This window comes from Pan paniscus, chromosome 2, assembly GCF_029289425.2.
Source record: "Pan paniscus chromosome 2, NHGRI_mPanPan1-v2.0_pri, whole genome shotgun sequence".
NCBI classification, from domain to species: domain Eukaryota; kingdom Metazoa; phylum Chordata; class Mammalia; order Primates; family Hominidae; genus Pan; species Pan paniscus.
This window is the reverse complement of record NC_085926.1, coordinates 139456293-139478858: the sequence shown is the minus strand read 5'-3', so window position 1 is coordinate 139478858 and position 22566 is coordinate 139456293. Positions and strand designations below refer to the sequence as shown.

Here is a 22566-nt window from a genome sequence, read left to right as displayed (position 1 = left end):
CAAACTGCAGAAAAACTGTATTATATATGTCTTTTATTAGTACATTCTAAAACAAAATTATTTTAAGTTACTATGTGCAGCCAGATGATCAATACTAACACTGATAACATCCTTATTTGGACACTGAAAATAGCATAATTTTAAATTATGCTGCAGAAACTATCACAATTAGAATATATTAAGGGAATTTATTTATAAATATTTATCTGCATATTTTTTTCCTGTGGCTTATCATCATATTGCCCACGAAATTTATTTTCAGAAATAACTCCAAATTAAATTTACAAATTTGGATTTGCTATTAACAAACGCTGTAGGGTAGATAAAAGCAACTGAATGGAGATTCTTTTTGTAGTGAAGCTCAAACTTCAAGAACCAAGAAAGAATCTGTGTGGAGTGCCACTTACTATTTTCATCACTCTTTGAACCAGAATCTTCTTTATTTAATATTAAAAAATCCTTACTACACATAGACAAATAGATAACGATGCATACATATATAAACAATGTCATCAAATCAATGCTTTTGTTCTTTTAAGGAACATTTTCTTTTTTTTCTCTTTTAACTTTGTTTTTCTCTTATCTTTTTTCCTATCTTCAAAACACTACCATTCTGCACCTCCGCTTCTCTTAGGAACCTGTTAACTACCTACTATGGACCCTTCTCTATTTTCTTCATGCTTATATAATTTTATATAGATTTTTTAAAATGTGTGCATATATACACATTTATAAATGAGTTCTGAGCCTATTAGTCAGTTTACAAAAATGTTATCATATTCTACTCTCCTGTATCTTGTTTTTTTACCTGAAAGCACTTCCTAGTTAACTCTTTGAAACTACTTTTCATAGATCCAGTTTGTTCTTTTTAACGGGTACATAATATTCATGCAATGAATGGACTCGAGTTCTTTAAGAGAGGTATTTATGAATATAATGAAAAATAATTGTACTGTCTTGTGAAGTGAAAATGCTATACAGCTTAATAGGCCATAAGTAACTTAAAAATAATTGTGTTCAGAAAGCAATAAACAGCAAACATTAAAATTTTGAATTTAATTTCAACCCTCCTTACTAAGAGACTGGGGAAAATTATTTATTTGCTTTGTGGGTCTGGGAAATTCTCTCTCTCAGTCCTCTGTTACCCAAGTTCTGCTAAAATGCTTTTGTGGATTTTCTTTGCCATTCTTCTCCCAGAATAATCTGCACTGATACTTCTTTTATTATTTGCAGAAAATCCTCAACCTCTGTTTATACAATTGTTCAACATTTATACTAGGCACGGCAAATTTATAGCACTGGTTACTTATACTGAGGAAGAGTTTGTCTTTCCATTTTCATCTTGTTACTGCTCTGTTCTGTTCCTCTCTTACTCACTGCCTCTATGGTATACACTTGCTACAGTAAAGGGAGGGATTCTCTCCTTTGGTATCATGTCACAATTATGACACAAATTGCATTTTCTTATATTTTGTGAATACATGTAAAATACATTAAGAATGCATTTTAATGTTTTAAAAATACATTTAAAAAGGTTAAAAATACATTAAAATGCATTTTAAATGTTGTCAATATTTCCCCTATACTGTTTGAGAAATAAATTACATATTTTATCTAAGAATGTAGAATGTTTGGAATTATTATTATTATTATTATTTGAGACGGAGTCTCACTCTGTCACCCAGGCTGGAGTGCAATGGCATGCTCTCGGCTCACTGAACCTCTGCCTCCTGGGTTCAAGCGATTCTCCCGCCTCAGCCTCCCGAGTAGCTGGGACTACAGGCGCATGCCACCACACTGGGCTAATTTTTGTTAGTTTTAGTAGAGACAGGGTTTCACTATGTTGGCCAGGCTGGTCTTGAACTCCTGACCTCAGGTGATCTACCTGCCTCAGCCTCCCAAAGTGCTGGGATTACATGTGTAAGCCACCATGCCTGGCCTGGAATTATTTATTTATACTCACAGTTTTCAAGTTTTATAAATCCTGCGCTAAGGCCTTTCTAAAGTTTAAAATTACAAAGCCCAGTAGTAAAGTAATTCCCTAAAAATACTAAAACAGATTCACAGGTGCAATATTTTTAAGCAGTTTGAATTTTTTTAAGCATTGCTGTTTGAACCCACGATTTTATTTTCAGTAGATAGGTCAGCATAGGGCACATGGGCTTAGTAGTAGACATTCCATGGATGTTGACTAGAGAGTGAGTGAATGAATGCTTTGGTTTTGAAGCCTTGGGTCACTTTTTGAAAGCAATTAGAAAGAAGTTTCTAACTAACATGAGAAAAAAGCTGCCATCTTCTCTATTCTCTATCTAAAGGCAATGCCAAACAAAATTTAAAAATACATACACTGATTTTTTTAAAATAAAAGACTGATCTTGTTTCAGCCATACCTTCACTCACTCTCCCATCCTGTTCCTGCATTATTATTTTAAAGCAATTTCCAGGTATAATTTCAAAAAGTCATCACTATTCACTTAGTATTCAAATTTCCCCAAACTTATCATAAATGTTTTTCTACAGTTTGTTCGAATCCAAATAAGGTCCATAGATTAGAATTGGTAATAGCATTCTTAAGTCTCTTTTATAGATTCCTCACTGTTGGTCCTATAGAGTTTTCCACCTTTGGAATTGTGTTAACTCTTATCTCTACCTCCACAATGTCATTTACCATATTCCTTCATCCTCTCTGTATTTCCTCTATATTGGTAGTTAGATCTAGAGGCTTGGTTAGATTCAGATTTGATGTTCTGGCAAGAATGCTTCATTGATAATGCTGTGTAGTTCTACCAAGAGGCACAAATGTCTGGTTGTTTCTCCTTTTGCAATATCAGCAGCCATTGATGATCACAGCTTAGAGCCATTAATCATCAAAATGATAATTTTATAACTCTATCACTCCTCCTTCACTTAGCTGGAATGCTGAGATGCTTTTTATAAAAGAAACAGTAGTTTTAATACTTAATTTATATATTTATCAGCTATGACCTCCTCTAATATATTAATTCATTTAAAAATAGAAGGAAGAAGGCTATAATAGAACATTTATTAGCTTTGAGAAAGATAAGATAAAGACAGAAAAGACAACTAGCGAATTAACCAAGGCAAATTTAAAGGATGAAGGGATGGTTAATACAAGAAGAAATTACATCACTATCCTACAAAAGAGGAAGATCAACCTTCAGAACATCTACTGTCTGATTTAAGAAATAGTGATGTAAAGATATGGTCAATGAAATAATTAGAAACAAGCCTGTTAGCAAAGGTAACTCAGAAGTACCTCTAAGAAGTACCTCTAAGTACCTCTAAGGGAAGTGTATTTAGTCTGTCCTTATGCTGCTAATACAGACATACCCAAAGCTGAGTAATTTATAAAGGAAAGAGGTTTAATTGACTCATAGTTCCACATGGCTGGGAAGACCTCGCAATCATGGCAGAAGACAAAGGAGAGTAAAGGGATGTCTTACATGCGGCAGGCAAGAGAGCTTGTGCAGGGGAACTCCCATTTATAAAACCATCAGATCTCGTGAGACTTATTCACTGCCACAAGAACAGTATGGGGGTTTGAAACCACCTGATGATTCAATTATCTTCACCTGGCCCTGCTCTTGACATGTGGGGATGATTACAATTCAAGGTGAGATTTGGGTGGGGACACAGCCAAACCATATCAGGAAGTTTAGCTGGTTGATGACCAAGCATCCTGACAATTGATACTTTGGTCAATTTTTCACAATCCAGGGCATGTTCGGCAACCTTGTAAATTCAGACATCTCGTTTTATCAGCACATCTAAAGTGAACCTGAAGGTCAAGTGTGGTGGCTCCCGCCTGTAATCCCAGCACTTTGGGAGGCCAAGGCAGGTGGATCACCTGAGGTCAGGAGTTCGAGACCAGGCTGGCCAACATGGTGAAACCCCATCTCTACCAAAATACAAAAATTAGCCAGGCATGGTGGCACAGGCCTGTAGTCCCAGCTACTTGGGAGGCTGAGGCAGGAGAATCGCTTGAACCCAGGAGGTGGAGGTTGCACTGAGCCAAGATTGCACCACTGCACTCCAGCCTGGGCGACAGAGAGAGACTGCATCTCAAAAAAATAAAAAAAAAAGAATAAGGTGCACCTGAATTGCAATGACTGAGTGCAGAGCCTGATATACTTAAAAGCAGGTCAATTATTAAATTTATGAAAAAGAAATATAGTCAAGTGGCATAAGTACCTGGATTGTTAAGTGACCAATGCATTTTATTATAGAAATGCTCACTTACAAAAGTAGGGAGAAGAGTGATAATAGTAATAATGAACACCCTTTCTTACCACCACCCCCATGTGCTCGTCACTTGGTTACAACAATTATCACCATTTACCATAGGGTTTTCATCTATATCTTTCACTGTATTTTTTTACCTGTTGGTAGGCTATTTGGAAAGGCAAATTATCAAAAGGCGTTGTGGTGAGTACAGAGGCATGACAAGGAGTTTTACGCAGCCTTAAGAATCTCTCAGCTAAGACAATAGCCTTGCCAAGGAAACAGTAATTCTTCTGGACCAGAATCCCCTACCCCCTCAATTGTGCTTGAATAGGCAGTACCATGCCTACCTCTTTGGAATCCTTTTTTATTACTCTAGATGAATCTTTTCCTCCTATTGAACTAATGTTTTCCATGCACAGTAGAGTAACATTACTTGTATTACTGCTTACTCAGTTACAACTGGTTCTGCCTCTCCGGGACCATCCCTATCCATCTTAAACAGTGTCTCCAAACTCTACAGTCAAAACAAACTCTGTTTTGATTTTTGCTACAGAAATTTTGCTCAGAGCGCAACTTTATTTCCTTTAGCTCCAAATAACTGAGGGAGGGGTATGACATCCCTCTTTACTCTCATATAACTGAAAATTACCAGGCCTACAGTCTTAACATAGCATTGTTCTATGTAGAGGAATTAGGGTAGTGCTATACCAATTACTCATTTTTATGCACACATTGTTTTTGGATGCTTAAGAACTCCAGAAGGGTTCACTCCTGCCATACTTTCTAAACTTGTTTCCTTGGATTTTCTTTGCAGGATAAGAAATCCCCATAGACAAAATATCTCATCTATGTCTACTTGAGAAAAAAAAAAAAAGACTTCACAACATATTGTTGTTTTACCTATCCCTTGAAAAGATCATTTTTTAAATGAGTAGGGAACTCTCTGATTCTCTTTTATATAATATTTTATAAGCAAGGGACACTCAAATTCTTTGCTAATCGCTTAAAAGAATGTTTTTGAGTTTTAAATATATTCAGAAATATGCCAAAGTTCAAACTTACAGTACACTGGTTAAAAGCACAAACTTTGGGGTCAAACAGTTTGGTTCAAATCCCAGCTGTGTGACCTTAGACAAGTTGCTAAATTTCTCTGTGCTTTTTCCTCATTTGTCAAATAAGGAGTATTAATAGTGTCTTAACACATTAAAACCCTACAACAGCCCTAAAAAAGTTATTATAAGTAAAGCACTTAGAATAGTTCCTGGCACACAGTAATCACTATGTAAATGTTACACATATAACATTTATATATGTGATGTATAACTATTACCACTTAAATATATGAATAACTATCAATAGTTATTTGTATAACTATATAAATGTGATTATTTTAAAATATTATTACAAAAGCTCAATTTAATAAACTGCCTGAAGGATCCTTGTGAATTAAATAATTCTCTATGAATTAGAGCTAAAGAGAAAAGGCTCAAGATCTGTTAAATAGTTCAGGACTATCTGGCATTTCTAAGCGAAAACAAAACAAAAAACTCATATATATTATGTCAGTTTTTGAATGAAATATTTCCGTTTGAAAGAAAAAGAAACAGGAAATAAAGAGAAATTTTTAACTGAAAGTAGCATTCAGTTGCTCTAAACATGTACTTTTCATTCACAGGCATAAAAGCAATCCTTATGCTCTCAAGAGTAAGCAGTTTTGACAGTCCCTTAACAGAAAAAAATCAGCATTTAAACAATTCTAACCATAGGGTCTGTGTAATTAAAATTGAGGTAGACAAACCCAAAGTGCAATTATTTGTACATAATGCTATGTAAATGAGAGAATAAAGAAGCAGTTCTATTAATAACTGAACGTGGGCCGGGTGCGGTGGCTCACGCCTGTAATCCCCGCACTTTGGGAGGCCGAGGCGGGGGGATCACGAGGTCAGGAGATCAAGACCAGCCTGGTGAACATGGTGAAACCCCGTCTCTACTAAAAATACAAAAATTAGGTGGGTGTGGTGGCGGATGCCTGTCATCCCAGCTACTCAGGAGGCTGAGGCAGGAGAATGGCTTAAACTCGGGAGGTGGAGATTGCAGTGGGCCAAGATGGCGCTACTGCACTGCAGCCTGGCGACAGAGCGAGACTCCGTATAAAAAAAAAAGTTGAACGTTATTTCTGTTTTTTTGTGTGTGTTGTTGTTGTTTTTTGTTTTCTTTTTTTGAGACAGAGTCTCGCTCTGTCTCCCAGGCTGGAGTGCAGTGGTGCGATCTCAGCTTACTGTAAGCTCCGCCTCCCGGGTGCACGCAATTCTCCTGCATCAGCCTCCTGAGTAGCTGGGACTACAGGTGCCCACTACCAAGCCCAGCTAATTTTTTGTATTTTTAATAGAGATGGGGTTTCACCGTGTTAGCCAGGATGGTCTCAATCTCCTGACCTCATGATCTGCCTGCCTTGGCCTCCCAAAGTGCTGGGATTACAGGCTTGAGCCACCGTGCCAGGCCTATTTCTTTTTTTTTTTTTTTAACTGAAGACAGGAGACTTGTTATATTTTCTAAATTCAAATATTAAACAGATACGTTAAAAATGCGAGACCAAAGGCTGGGCGCAGTGGCTCACAATCCCAGCACTTTGGGAGGCCGAAGTGGGCGGATCACGAGGTCAGGAGTTCAAGACCAGCCTGGCCAACATAGTTAAACCCCGTCTCTACTAAAAATACAAAAATTAGCTCGGCATGGTGGTGTGTGCCTGAAGTCCCAGCTACTTGGGAGGCTGAGGCAGGAGAATCGCTTGAACCCGGGAGGTGGAGGTTGCAGTGAGCCGAGATCATGCCACTGCACTCCAGCTTGGACAAAAGAGTGAGGCTTTGTCTCAAAAAAAGTAATACCCCCCCCCCAAAAAAAGTTTGAGGACAAAAGGTGTCAAAATTAACAAACTGGAAAGCTAAATCATATCAAATATTCATCTAGTCTAAAATCATGTATAAAGTGCTTCTGTTGAAAAGAAAAACCCAGTAATTCATTTTATCTATTATTTGAATCTTACTTTCAAATTTAAAAATTAAAACTGAAAAGATGTTTATATCTATTTTGAGACTTTTCAAACAACAGAATTAAATTACTGATGATTACTCTCTTAACATCAAGATTAGAAAGAATTTGCCTGAAATCCTGAGGGTAAATAAATCTTTTCTTGAGTTTTCATGCAGTTACTAACAACCCCACAAGGGGATGCTATGGCTCTACAATTGACGGAGGAGGTTAAGAGTTTTATTTCCAACTTAAAAGAAATGGCATTCACATTTTTATGTTTCCTTACAACTGTGGAATTATATATGAATTACCAGATGTTCCTATTTCATGCTATATAAATTTCAGCACTTATATTTCTGGCAGGTTACTTTAAAATATCATGGGCCAAAAACATCTATAAAAATAAAATTAGTTTGTTAATGTTCTTACATACTGCCAAGGAAGCTGCACAAAGTTTTGCCAAATTTGGAAGGCATCTCTGGAGACAGTCTTACTTAAAAAACAGATTATGTGGCACATTTCAAGTTCATTTTGAGGGACCCAGAGGCACTACAACGCGTTTTTCTCTTCTGTACTGAGTGGTCTGGCACATAATTTTAAAAACTTGACAAACTGAGCTCAGAAATTTTCATTTTAAAATGTATGCTATTTGATGGAAGGTGGAAGACATGGTGTAGTGGGAGGATGACAGGTCCCAAATCTTCATCAATTTTTCATAGTGACTACGTTTGATTTTTTTCCCCCTCTGTGGATGCATTTTACAAACTATAATACACAAAATGCCAACATAAAGACCAATAAATCTTAGATCTGCCTTGGACTATAGAGAGGCAAAAATAAAGTAAAAATTTTGAGAGTCTCCATATCAGTCTACAAGTGATAACTGCTCTAGGATAAGACTCTAAAATGAAGATGTCTGATGGCCAATCAGAAGAGGCAGGCTCTTTTAGGGACAGATGAAACTGATATCCATAAGAAACACCTAAACACTCCTCTTTGAGGCAGCAGAAACTGAGTTCCAAAAAGTGCTCCTTAAAAGGCAAATGAGAAAGGCATGTTCATTTATATCCAGTTGAAACCAAAATCTAGCAAGAGAGATGCTGGGAAACATACTGAAAGGATACACACGCTTTTAAGTGCTATAGACAGAAAAAAACAATAGTTTCACGTTGATTCTGCTAAGGAAACTAGCTCAATGTAATGTCTGAACATTAATTTGAATTTAACATCAGTGTAATGTTATTATTAGAGTCATTGAAAACTAAAATAATATTATAGTCATTATTGAAAACCAAGAGCCCTAAAATGTGCCAGCTCAACAACATAAGACCTTAGACATTCAAAAAGTAACATTAGGGCCATCTACAGTACATTTCAATGGGGTGTGGTGAAGGAAGAACAGTGGTTAGTTCCCATAAACAACTGAGTCCCCTAAATAAAATCCTTTGCTTTCAAATACTCACAGTTCCTATGACCACTAATAAAACTTCTGAAATGCAGACACTGATTTGTGACCAAGCGTTTTCTTACATGAACAACTCTTATGTAATGTTTCAAATGTTTCCCATTTTTCTCAAGAGTCAAGTCTTCACTTCTGAACAGAAAAATATTCCTAGATGATTCAGTTCTTTTATCTCAGTACCACAGGTCAAGTCATAAAACTTACAATTTACTTCTGCAACAATGAATTAATGAACATATCAATATTAATGACGTTTAGCTTATTACATGGCAAATTTAAAATATGTTCAGAGTAAGCATTTATTTGCATATATATGCTGTACTAAAGAGAATTAAACTATGGAGTTCACTAAAATGCTGGGCTCTTACCAGGCTTGATGAGAGGAATCAGTTCTTAATACGTTCACAGGAACCTTAATCTCACCTAGGAAAACATCTTGGACTAGGTTTCCATTGTTCCACAAGTCGATCCTGAAAATTGAAAACTGGCTTTATGTTTTGCAAACAATGTTTAAGAGAGTTCACACCACAAAACAGCTTCAAATTACTTTGATCTGTATTATAGCATTAATTTTACATGCTTAAAAGATGTTAGCAACACCATATACATACCTCACTATCCAGACTAGAGAAGCAAAATACTACAGCAGCTTTTATTTAAAAAGCACAGAAAGTAATTTTAAATAGTCTGAAAGAAGGCACTTAAACTGTCTTAGTTTGAAAGTCGAGGCTTTATTTTAACCTATAGCAATAAGGACTACAGAAAGAAAGTACAATAAGACTACAGTTTCTCTCTAGATTACCACCAATTAATATATATAGAAAAATTAGAAAAATACATTACCTGATCACTCCAAACACATGATTAATATACCATCTAGATGAACACACTGTTAACATCACACCTACACATGCATTTATAAGATTTTTCCTTCGCAAAGGGCATAGATATTTAAGACCCAGGAAACAGCACAAACTTCAAACACATGCACCTGTTGAATTATCTTCTTACCTCACTGAAATTTCTGTTAGACAGCAGATATGTTAAGAAGAATAAAAAAAAATTTCTAAATTGGCTGAGATATAACTTCCTTTCCATCCATTACACTATAATCCAGAAATGTAAGGAACAATTTGGGAAAAATTAAAAATCAATACAATAAAACAGATGAAAATTAGATCATTTTTGTTTATAAAATTAATATACCTTGACTATTTCTGCAAACAAATCAGACTTTGGAAAGATAATCTGGATTTAAATTAGTTGCATATTCCTCTAAGTTTCATCAACCAACTTGCTATAGAGAATTCTATTAAAGTTGGTTTACCTTTTTTGGTTGAATCTAGGATTTTCTTTTGGTATACAAAAAAGCAATTCTGTAAAACCCCAAGGCACATACCTGATTTCTAGCTTTTCAATGTCCTCCTCTTCTACCTGGAACTGGGACTTTCTGGTGTAACTACTGGATCTGGTTACCTGTAAACAAAATATTTTAGTAAAAATTTTTTTTAAAAAATACATTTTTCCTACAGCTTAAAAATGATCATCTGCAAAATATTCAATTGTGGATAAAAGCAGAGGAAAATGTCCAAGTAATATTTTACTCAATAGCTGAATATAAAAGCAACTATGGAAGTAGCAGAAAAGAATAAGGTAGTGTAAAAAAAAAAATCAAAATAATACCAGCTTGTTCATCTCACTCAAGTCTAAGAAAAATTCTCCCCTTAAATTATGGTCTTCCTATCTCTTTCCTTTCTCAGACAAATATCTGAAAACTGTAATCCAGCCTTACAGCTTGTACTTCCTCACCACCCACTCACTATAGTAACTCCTTATAATCTTGGCTTCCTCACAGATCACTCTCCTAAAATCTCTCTTCATCACCAAATCTGACGATAAATTCTCAGTTCTTACCTCCCTTGATCTCCTATTTAATTTAGTGATCATACAACTGTATCTCCTTTCCCAGAAACACTCTATAGAGTTTACCTGGGCACTACCTTGGCAACCTTATGCTGCTGTCTTTGTTTCTTTTTCAGAATCTATAGATAAATTATTCTTCAAAATTTTATGTTTTATTTTGCACTAAAAACAACTTGGAGCTGCACAGTGCTGTACAATCTACAAAGTTCTTTCACATGCATTATCTCCTTTGTTCATCAGAACGCTGCTCAGAGGCGGACAGGGCTAGATTTATTACCCTCACTTAAAAATGAGGAAGCTGAAGTACAGAAATTAAATGACATGCTGAAAGTTAAATACTTGAGTCGCAGAAATTAGTTTCTTCACTTTTCTCCTGTATTGTATACCTCTATTCTCTTGGCTTTCTTGGCTGTTTATATAAACAAACCTTGAGTGTTGGTCAATAACTATCACTCATATTAAGTTTCAGTCATAAACTCCCTACTGGAGGATTTAAAATGTCAGCCCTCAAGCTAATTATGCTCCAAACTAAGCCACTTTTATTTTCCTTCTTCCCTACTTTTCTATTTTTCCAGATTTGGAACCTTGGGGGCAGCATTCAACTACTTCCTTTCTCTTTTTTTCTATAACCAATTTGTTACCTTGCCCTTTGCATTCTCTCTTTTATCTGCCTCTTCCTATTTCCATTGCACTCTCTTGAAAGATACCCCATCCCCTCCCCATTTTTCTTACACCTAAAGTACAACAGTCTCCCCAGCTTTGTTCTTTCTCCCTAAGCCACCTGGACCTCAGATCATAGTTAATTCCTTCCCAAACACTGTTTTACTCATAACTTATAGGCTCAAAATCATTTACTTAAGCACCATAACTAGGCACTCAAGGCCTTTCATCAGCTGGTCCTACTCTACCTTTCTAATCTTAGTTCCCATTATTTCCTTACACAAGCCCAGTAAAATCAGTACTCACTGTACTTTGGACATAACTTTCTGCTTTTCTGTCTCTGTGCCTCTGCTCAAAATGTTCGTCATCTCTAATACTCTCTTTCCTCAATCTTAGAAAATCCAATATTTCTTCAAGCCTTTAATGGAGCAGAGTTCATCTGACCTCCCCAATATCTACTGCATTTTACTGTTGTGTATATGCATACATATGTCTGCTTTGTGTTCCTTGCTTTAGTTAAAGGACAGAGATGGAAATGTATCTATCTTTATAACCAACAAAAGGCCCTCTGAATGAATGTTGCAAGGCCTAACAAGTACTCCTGCTACAGCAGGCAGGTCAGGCCTTCTACTTTTAAAAGGTCATCTGCTGACTGTAAGGATCGATGAAGCAGAGTAGATTCCATCCAGCTGAGGTTTAAGGTATGTGGGCTAATGGGGAGTGTGAGTGCCTTTAGTCAGCGGCCCTTTACATTGCTGCCTTCTTTGTTTTCTCCAGGTTAGATGCAACCGCCATTAATAAACGTAGAACAACTGCACCAAGTCCTTAGCCAGGAAATGGAAAAGTCTCACATTGGTACTTTTTCTTTTGTTTTTTTTTTTTTTCTCCCTTGCTTCCCCCTCCACAATTCTTCCTGCTTCACTTTTGGCATTTTCTTCGGCCTGTGTTCCTTTATTAAAGTACAGCAATCAGGCATGACTAGAGGTACCCTTATTCTCTCCACTGTGAAATACCAAGAAAAATACACACAGAAGAAGAGGCACAAAATGTAACTCCTTTTTTCAAACCTTCCCTACACGTCGATATGAACTGCAACATGCTTTATTAGAATACAATCTTTTTGAGAGTTTGATTTTTTTTTTCTGTAGTTTGCAAATAATATGAAAAAGGATTTCTTTAACAAATGCTCCAAAGAAAAGCACTCCAAAGCTTTTGTCCAAACTGTATTTGGGACAACTTCAAGGCAGCTGAAGCTGTCTATGAAGATAAGCAGGCGTCCACAGAATGAATTAGGCTTAAAAAAAAAGTAATAATAAGGCTGTAATCATAAAGTATTTTATGGTCTCAAAGGATTCTCACATGCTTTGGGTCTTACAAAAACTCTGAGTCAGGTAGTGCTGCTATTTTCCCTTCCGATTATTCTTTCACAGGATAAGAAACTTGAGTCACATTTAGTGACTCTTTCAGTCAACTTGACTGGAACTCAGATTTCTTGAGTGATAATTACACTTACTTCACTAGTGACTGTCAAAGGGTACCCTGCAGAAGAATCCTGTGGCCACTATGTGTTAGGTAGGGAGCTGGGTAGGGTAAGGGAGGGTGCAAAGGAGGGCATGATAGTGAGGATGACTGGGGAGTGGGTATGGCCCTGGCCCTTCCTGCTCCCAAATTAGAGCTCTGCCTTTATTCATTTTATATATTGGGCATCCATTGCATCACACCATGGTTCTACTGCTTTCAGGAGAGAAATGCTTATCTGCATTAATTGATAAAATGATTACTATGACTGTGGTTTGAAAAAAGAAATCAACTAGCATTAAATATTACATATTTAATGTTAACATTTACGTAAAACAAAAAATTACCTCAAAATAAAAGATTTCATTAAACTGCGGATTGCTTGTTTTCTTCTTTACTTTTGTCTTCTTTTGGTCATTCCTGTTCCAATGTGGTAGAGTTTTACCTTGTAGAACTTAACAGTACACAATTATAAAACATGCTATTTCCAACCAGGGAGCCTGACCTCCATTTAAAAGTTAAGGTGACTCAGGGAAGATTCAGTTTTAAATATTGCTTGGAAAAAAGTAACTGTCCTTATAAACTCAAATCAAAGAATATATAAGCTTTAGGCATCCCCTATGTGCCAAGATTGTATTATTCTCTCTATGGACACACTAGATTGCCAACCTTTTTCAGGGGTTTTAAAAACACATTCTATTCTATAAGTAACTCAGAATAAATAGAAGGAAGACAATAAGATTTAGAGTACCTTCATCTATGTTGAAAAATACCCAAGGAACTTGAAAAACATTCTTAACTCAGCTTACTTCTTGGGCTTCAGGTATAATAGAGACTTCTTAAAAAAATCTTTTAATTTAATTATAGATTCAGAGGAGGTCACAAAAAACGCATAAGGAAATCTTGTGTTTTTACCCCGGCTCTCCCAGTGTTAACATCTTACACAACTACAGTACAATAGCAAAACCAACAGTGACTTTTTATTTTTTAGTTTTTTGAGATGGAGTTTTGCTCGTTGCCCAGGCTGGATGGAGTGCAATGGCACAATCTCGGCTCACCACAACCTTCACCTCAGGGTTCAAGCGATTCTCCTGCCTCAGCCTCCCGAGTAGCTGGGATTACAGGCATGAGCCACCACACCCAGCTAATTCTGTATTTTTAGTAGAGACGGGGTTTCTCCTTGTTGGTCAGGCTGGTCTCGAACTCCTGACCTCAGGTAATCCACCCGCCTCGGCCTCCCAAAGTGCTGGGATTACAGGCGTGAGCCACCTGCACCTGGCCAGACTTTTTAAAACACAAATTCATATGCCAAATTGTCTCTAACTGTATGTTACCAAATAATTTGTCAGGTAGAGATTATTTAAAAAGAACAAAAATAGCTCCACTAGATTGAACATTTTTAACACACAAAAATAAATCTCTCTAATAGCATTTAATGTCATATGACTGAGTATCTGCTAATAGCATACTATTGTTTGAGCACCTAATAAATACCGGCATGGTACTAGGTACTTTACATACATACATAAATACATTTTTCAAAGTGACTTAGTAGTGATTTTCTACAAAGTAAAAATAACTAGAGATTCTGGGGATGGGGAAAAGGGGTATGTATGTATGCATGTATGTGTGTGTAGAGGGAATACTGTGTTTCTTGCTTCCTGATTCTAAACCTTCAAGTTGTAGACATATTTCAGATGTGTCAGTTCCTTAAAGAAACCATAATGAAGTCATATAACACACCGTATTACAAAGTGCTATAGGTTTTTTCACAAATTATTATAAATCATTTAAATCAATGATATGGTACACTTTGCCATGCTCTAGTACTTCAGCAGTTTTTCTACAGTTGGAATTCTCTCTGTAGAGGACAGATTTCATGAGTAGAAAAGGCAATTTTCAGTCCTGAGCTGCCTTCCAGATAAAAATATATAAATTGTCTTGTTATTCTGAACTGGCATTCATTAAAACAGGATTTTACATGCATAAAATTCAGGATATTTGAAAAGTAGGAATGCTGATGCATGAAAAGTCAAGTTTATGTTTTAAAGTACTACATTGTAATAGTATAAAACTGAAGTTGTTCCTTAAAGCCTAAGAGCATGGCAGATTTAAAATGGGGTACCAATTTCTGTCTGTAAAAAGAGGGCTTTGTTATTGACAAGTGTATAATAGAACTCACTAAAGATTTTTCTTTCAAAGCATTTATTACTGTGTGTTATAAATAGCTATTTATCATTTGCTCATAGAATCTTACTTTTTAAATTTTTAAATCAAACATCAAAACTTTAAAACCTAATAATAATTTAATAAACATTACCTAGAAGGGCCCACTAGAGAAACTGTTGCATAAGGGTCACAGCTTTGGCCATTTATGAGAGGCAACCCATGGCATGCCTTGATGCTAAGGTAGAATAAAAGAGATTTAACATATTAGATTCCAGTTAAACAAGATAAAACATTATCTTTAAACACAAACTAATACATTCAAAAGGTTAAGAATTGTTTTCCATGTGTCTGCAGTTGTATGGCTATATACTACCTATTCCATACATATATATGTATGCATTTTTAAATTTATGCTGTATTTTCAAAATGAGACTAAACAGGAATGCCACAATCACTAATGAAACTATCAAACACAGGCTGAGCATTCCAAATTCAAAAATCCAAAGTCCTCCAAAATTCAAAACTTTCTGAGCACTGACATGATGCTCCAAGGAAATGCTCACTGCAGCATTTCAAATTTGGGCTTTTTGGATTTGGGATGCTTAATGGGCAAGTATATATAATGCAAATACTCAAAAAAAAAATAAGAATAAGAAATTCAAAACAGTCTCAAGCACTGTAGATAAGGGATGTGTAATAGTCAACACATTTCCTTCTGCTAAATACCCAACAAGGTACATTTTGCGGTTTGATAATACATCAAAACTGCTGTGGCCTCTAAAAAGGAAAAGAAAGCAGTGCAAACCCTAAATGAGAAGCTACAAACCAAGCCAGCTCTATGGCATCATATCCTCTGCTAAAGCATGAATGACAAACAAGGAAACAACTGCGGCTTCCACTTAAAAATCTGATTCATAAATATAGGGCAAGCCTCACACAATTCTGTAGCCTTTTATTCCAATTCTCAGTAAACAGCTCCTCAGTAAGCACCATTCTGCAGAAAATGTTTTAGACCATAAAAACCAAGGTCATCTAATCTACTCCATGGCTCACAGTTGTTGGCATTTACAGAGAACACAGAATCTAACTTCAGTGATTTGTTCCTCCAATTTTCTCACTAAATATTACTGAGTTTATGAGTTTAGTTTAATGTCTAAGGGTCTGCATTTTCTAATGCCTAAGAGAAACTCATGAGTGTTGCTGAAAAGTATTCTTTGTTGAAAGATGCAAGCTGTTGAGTACATCCTTATTTCTCTCCACAACCCACAGGTCACAGATGTGAGTGAAGTGCTATTGGTATACTGCAGAGTAAAGACAGAAATGATAATACGACTCATTTCTATTATAGCTGAGTATAAAAAAAAAAGAAATTTTGAAACTAGCCAAAGAAAACACAAGCCAAGATAATTCTGGATTTTAATGTTGGGTTGAGGTACAGTCAGATTTTCCCACTGTACATACTGCTTAAAACTTACCCTTCTCAGGCTAAACCTCAAAATGATATCTGATACAGCATTTGCAGTTTACTATGCACTTTCACAAAATGCACCTAATTCTCACAACTGCCTTTGAGAAGAGAATTATGCCATTTAAAAGAAGTAAGGCTCACAGGTTATGTGAGGAAGTTACAAGGTAAGGCTCAAAGAGGTAGCATAACTTGTAAGAAGCTGGCCAAGACTCAACTTCTACTTTTTAATGTTGTTACTGAAGTCCAGTGCCCTTCTACATTCCCACTGTGCCCCCAAATACAATATTACTGTCCTTGTAATACCATATTTATCTCACATAAACACCAATTATGAGAAACCTTAATGACAGAAATCCAATTTTCTATTTTATGAGGTATAAAAAAAAAACAGAGGAAAATGCAGTACTGACTTATACAAAACTTATGAAAGGATAAGAATACCCACAAACCAAAACAAGGATGCCCATAAACCAGAAGTGCACCCTACAGAAATCATCAGTACTCTTAATTTTTAAATATAAAACAGTTAAAAATTGAGTTTTCTGCAAAACTTAAGTAATATTATTAAATATAGGTTATTCATTACATATATTTGGAAATATTATTTTTCTAATTACCTAGCATAGCACTGTTCTTCCAATCTGTAAGTCAAGCAATTTCATATCATAAATCATGGATGGGCAGAAAACAAATGTTGAAAATAACCTCAATATAAGGAATTTGATATTTTATTTATATGTGACATATAAAGCATTTACAATATAGTATCTAAAATTTACAAAGGTAAGAAAATATTATAAACAGTTTAGAATAAGACTGATCTGATTCTTTTCTTTGGATTTTTTTTTAAACTAAAAGAAAATTTTAACTTCTACATCCAGGTAAGATGGAGTAACAGGAACTAGATTTACTCTCCACCCAAAACGAATTGAACAAAATCAGCAGTGAAGGACAGGTGAGCCCTCCAACTGCCCCAGCTTACAGCTAAATGGTTTCTCTGAGAAGAAGAGACAAAGCTGTCAGCAGGAGGAGGTCAAAGTGACTAGGGACCCCAGGGCAGAGTACTAAAGGGAAGAAAGTTGCACAGAGAAAGAAAAACCTCCAGGGAGCTACAAGAATCCCCACTGAGTATTCAGCTGAGTATTGATACGTGTATATATGAGGAAATCATCTGAGGCTGGGGAAAGAACCATTTGAAAAGAATAGAGGCAATAGTTCCTAAAACCCACACATGGCTAGCAAGAGGTACCATCAGCCACAGTAGAAAACCTGGTAATTCATGGGTACTGCCTTAATAGTAGGAAAACATAAGCCCTCCAGTAAAGACTGTGCTTGTCTGTTTAACAAAAGTTAAAAGTAAACCACAAAAGGATTAAACTGTTTCTAAGTAACTTAACCAAGTGCCGAACAAAGCTCAAGTACATTCATAGAAATATTAAAATATCCAGCAACTTCACAATGTCTGGCATGCAACAGAAAACAACCAGGAATGCAAGGAACTAAGAAATTATGATCCATAATGAAAAGAAAAATCAATAGAAACAGAATCAGAAATGACAAAGAAGACAGAACTAGCAAAGACATTTAAAAGTTATAATTATATTCCATATGATCCATCCAGACACAGAAGACAATAAAAATGGAAAAATCTAGAGATGAAAAACATACTGAGCGGAATTAAACATTTGCTAAGACTTTGGGGGAGGAGTTGGATAGACATGAGAATCAGTACTTCGGTTTTTGAGACAGAGTCTCACTCTGTCGCCCAGGCTGGAGTGCAGTGGCACAATCTCGGCTCCCTGCAAGCTCCGCCTCCCAGTTTCACGCCATTCTCCTGCCTCAGCCTCCCTGTACTTCAGTCTTAAATGCGTTAAGTTTGCAATGTGATTCATCAAAGTAGACATATTAATCTGAAACTCATAAAACAGACCTGGGTTGAATGCACAAGGTACAGGCAATTTTAAAAACCTTATTTTGAAATAATTTCAGATATTCAAAAAAGCTGTTAAAATAATAGTTTCTGTATACTCATCAACAAATGTTAACGTTTTGTAGAACCACAGCAGAATTACTGAAATCTGTAGCCCTTACTCAAATTTCACCAATGTCCTTTTTTGATCTAGGACACAATACAGGATCCCATAGTGCATTTAGTTGTCATGTCTTCTTATTCCTCTCCATCCTGAGACAGTTCATTAGTTTTCCTTCTTTGCCCCATGATCTTGCCAGTATTGGCCAGTTATTTTGAGTGTATTCCTTAATCTGAGTTTGTCTGATGTTTACTCATGATTAGGTTGAGGTTATGTATCTTGGTGTCCTTCTCAATGCATCCTATTGGGAGGTACTGGATGTCTCATTATTGGTGATGTTAACTTTGATCACTCAATTAAGGTGGCATCTATCAGACATCTTGTCATTATACTTATGCTCACTTAGCATCCATAGATGATTTTTTGAATTGTCCCCTCACCCACTTATTATTGTGATGTTTGCCAATGTTGATTTTCATTTCCATCATTCCTCCTACATTCATTAATTAGAATTCTACTATAGGAAAAATCAGTCCTTTCTCCCTACCAAGTATTTGAGTTTTTAATTGTTTATTTGTACCAGTATTCGCTTATATTTATTTTATTCTATAAGTTTTAATCCACTATTATTATTTATTCTGAAGCTCAAATTGTTCCAGATTTGGTAATTTGAAGTCCCTTTACATTGGCTTCAATGTCCTTTTTACATATCCCCATTATTTTTTAGCACTTTCTTACTTTTTGAGACCCCAAGATGCTCCAGACTCATCTCATATTTTCCCTGCCCAAGTCCTGAAATAAGCTACTGCTAAAAAGGAGTCCAGGTTGACTGAAGCTGCACTAATACTGTAGTCATTAGCCACGTGTGGTTATTTACATTTAATTAAAATTAAACAAAATTAAACTTCAGCTCTTTGGTCACATTAGCTGTATTTCAAGTTTTCAATATCCACACATGGCTAGTGGCTACTGTTTTGGACAGTGAAGATACAAAGCATTTTCCACATCACAGAAAAATCTACTGGAGAGTGCTGACTGGAGAATTGCAAACACACACACACACACACATATGCACACACACACACTCATACACACTCCTACCACTATTTTTCCCTAGAGAAGTCTGCCTTCAAAGGAGAGCAGAGGAATGGGAATGATAAAAAGGACTGGGGTATGGGTGGGCAGAGATGAGGTCTGGGGAGGCATGCCTTTTAGGATAGAGATACTAGACCATGTTTATTTGTGGTGAGAACCATGTAGGAGAGAAGGTAAAGCTGACAAAACAAGAAAAAGAAGGCATAACTGAAGGAGCAAAACTCATTAAGTAGAGGAAATAAATGGAATCCAGAGCTCAGATGGAAGAATTCAATGTCAAGAAAAGGAGTACCTCCTCTGCTCTAAGGACAAAATTATGGATGCAAATTAGGTTTATAGATTTGGATTCAGGAAGATGTAAGCAATTTCCAGGCTGTGGTAGAGAATCTTATAGCTGTATTAGAGAAGCACAGTTAAATTCCAGGGCAGATATAAGTGCCCATGTGAGGCCTGTGATGATAAATTTAAAGTGAAATCAGCCTACATGATTTTCTCCAGCTATATTCATGTGCAGATTGAACACAGAGGAAGAGGTCATTTTCAATTAGAGTTTTTCCAGATAAATAAGAATGATGAGAACAATAGGGGAGTTTACGGAACCTGCGAGAAAATGACTACAGCAATAGGTCATGGAAAAAGATGTAGAAAGAAGTGAAAACAGGAACACAGTGAAGATCAATGGATGGCAGGGAGGTCTCACTAAAGTTCAAAAAATGTTGTAGTGGGGACTTGCTAGGTCTGGAGGATAATAGTAACTACTAGGATATGAATCTTCCCATACATTACTCCCCCAAAACCAAAGTCCAGCAAGAAGCACAAAGAAAGCCATATGTGAAACCATGCCTTTAGCAATACTAAAAAACAGAGAATGTCATGAATTTCAGAATATCTATAAGGATGAGAAATCAACAATAAATTCCATAAAGCTACCACTGGAACTCTGCTGCTACAAGACAGTGAGTATGGAGAGCAAAAGCTTAAGAAACTTTGAAAAAAAGAATAAATGGAAAAACCTAGAAGAAATGGATAAATTCCTGGACATATACAACCTACCAAGATTGAACCATGAAAAAATCCAAAACCTGAAGAGACCAATAACAAGTAATGAAATTGAAGCCACAATAAAAAGTCTAGCAGCAAAGAAAAGCCTGGGACCTGATGGCTTCACTGCTGAATTCTACCAAATAGTTCAAGAAGAACTAATACCAATCCTACTCAGCTAGTCCAAAAAATAGAGAGGGGAACACTTCCAAATTCATCCTATGAAGCCAGTGTTACCCTGATACCAAACCAGAGAGAGATACATCAAAAAAAGAAAACTACAGGCCAATATCCCTGATGAACCTTGATGCAAAAATCTTCAACAAAATATCAGCAAACCCAATTCAACAACACGTTAAAAAGATCATTCATCATGACCAAGTGGGATTTGTCTCAGGGATGCAAGGATGGTTCAATATGTGCAAATTAATCAGTGTGACACATCATATCAACAGAATGAAGGGCAAGAACCATATGATCATTTCAACTGATGCCAAAAAGTATTTGACAAAATTCAACAGTCCTTAATAATAATAAAACCCTCAAAAAATAGGTACAGAAGGATCAAACCTCAACACAATAAAAGCCATATACTACATATCCATAGCTAGTATCATCCTGAATGGGGAACAACTGAAAGTCTTTTCTCTAAGATCTGGAACATGACAAGGATGCCCACTTTCACCACTGTTATTCAAGTCCTAGCTAGAGCAATCAGACAAGAGATAGAAATAAAGGCATCCAAACTGGAAAGAAAGAAGTAAAATTATCCTTGTTCGCAGATGATATGATCTTATTTGGAAAAAACCTAAAGACTCCACCAAAAAACTATTAGAACTGATAAACAAATTTAGTAAAGTGGCAGGATTCAAAATTAACACAACAAAAATCAGTGGGGTTTCTGTATGCCAACAGTGAACAATTTGAAAAATAAATCAAGAAAGTAATACTGCTTACACAATAGCTACAAATAAAACAAAATAGCTAGGAATTTAACAAAGAAGTGAAAGACATCTATAATGAAAACTGTAAAACACTGATGCAGGAAATTGAAGAGGACACTCAAAAATGGAAAGATATTCCAAGTTCATGGACTGGAAGAATCAATGTTGTTAAAATGTCCATACTACCTAAAGCAATCTACAGATTCAATGCAATCCCTATTGAAATACCAATGTCATTCTTCACAGAAATAGAAAAAAAAAAATCCCAAAATTTATATGAAACCACAAAAGACCCAGAATAACCAAAGCTATCCTGAGCAAAAGAACAAAACTGGAAGAATCACAATTATCTGATTTCAAATTATACTACAGAGCTATAATAATCAAAACAGCATTGTACTGGCATAAAAACAGACACATAGACCAAAAGATCATTACAGAGAACCTAGAAACAAATCTGTACATCTACAGTGAACTCATTTTTAATAAAGGTGCCAAGAACATACATTGGGGAAAGGACAGTTTCTTCAATAAATGGTGCTGGGAAAAATAGATATCCATATGCAGAAGAATGAAACTAAACCCATATCTCTCACCATATTAAAAAAATCAAATAAAAATGGATTAAAGGCTTAAATCTAGACCACAGACTATGAAATTACTACAAGAAAACATTGGGAAACTCTCCAGGACATTGGACTAGACAAAGATTTCTTGCATAATGGTTGCCACAAGCACAGGCAACCAAAGCGAAAATAGACAAATGGGATCACACCAAGTTAAAAAGCTTCTACACAACAAAGGAATGATCAACAAAGTGAAGAGACAACCCACAGAATGGGAGAATATTTGCTAACTATCCATCTGAGAAGGGATTAATAACCAGAATATGTAAGGAGGTCAAACAACTCTACAGGAAAAGAATATAATAATCTGATTTAAAAATGAGCAAAAGATCTGAATAAATATTTCTCAAAAGAA

The 22566-nt window shown here is 36.0% G+C and overlaps 1 protein-coding gene across 4 annotated transcripts in view; it reads right to left on the bottom strand.

Annotated features, from left to right (window-relative positions):
* The window catches only part of RASA2 (RAS p21 protein activator 2), a 129089-nt gene that overhangs the window by 47070 nt on the left and 59453 nt on the right, over positions 1 to 22566 (bottom strand). For all 4 annotated transcript variants that reach the window (XM_034957524.2, XM_034957522.3, XM_055110565.1 and 1 more), the window contains exons 6-9: positions 15159 to 15242; positions 13186 to 13258; positions 10137 to 10213; positions 9106 to 9207 (exon numbers count right to left, since the gene is read on the bottom strand). In XM_034957524.2, the coding sequence (XP_034813415.1) occupies positions 9106 to 9207; positions 10137 to 10213; positions 13186 to 13258; positions 15159 to 15242 (336 nt within the window). The remainder of the gene's footprint in view (positions 1 to 9105; positions 9208 to 10136; positions 10214 to 13185; positions 13259 to 15158; positions 15243 to 22566) is intronic.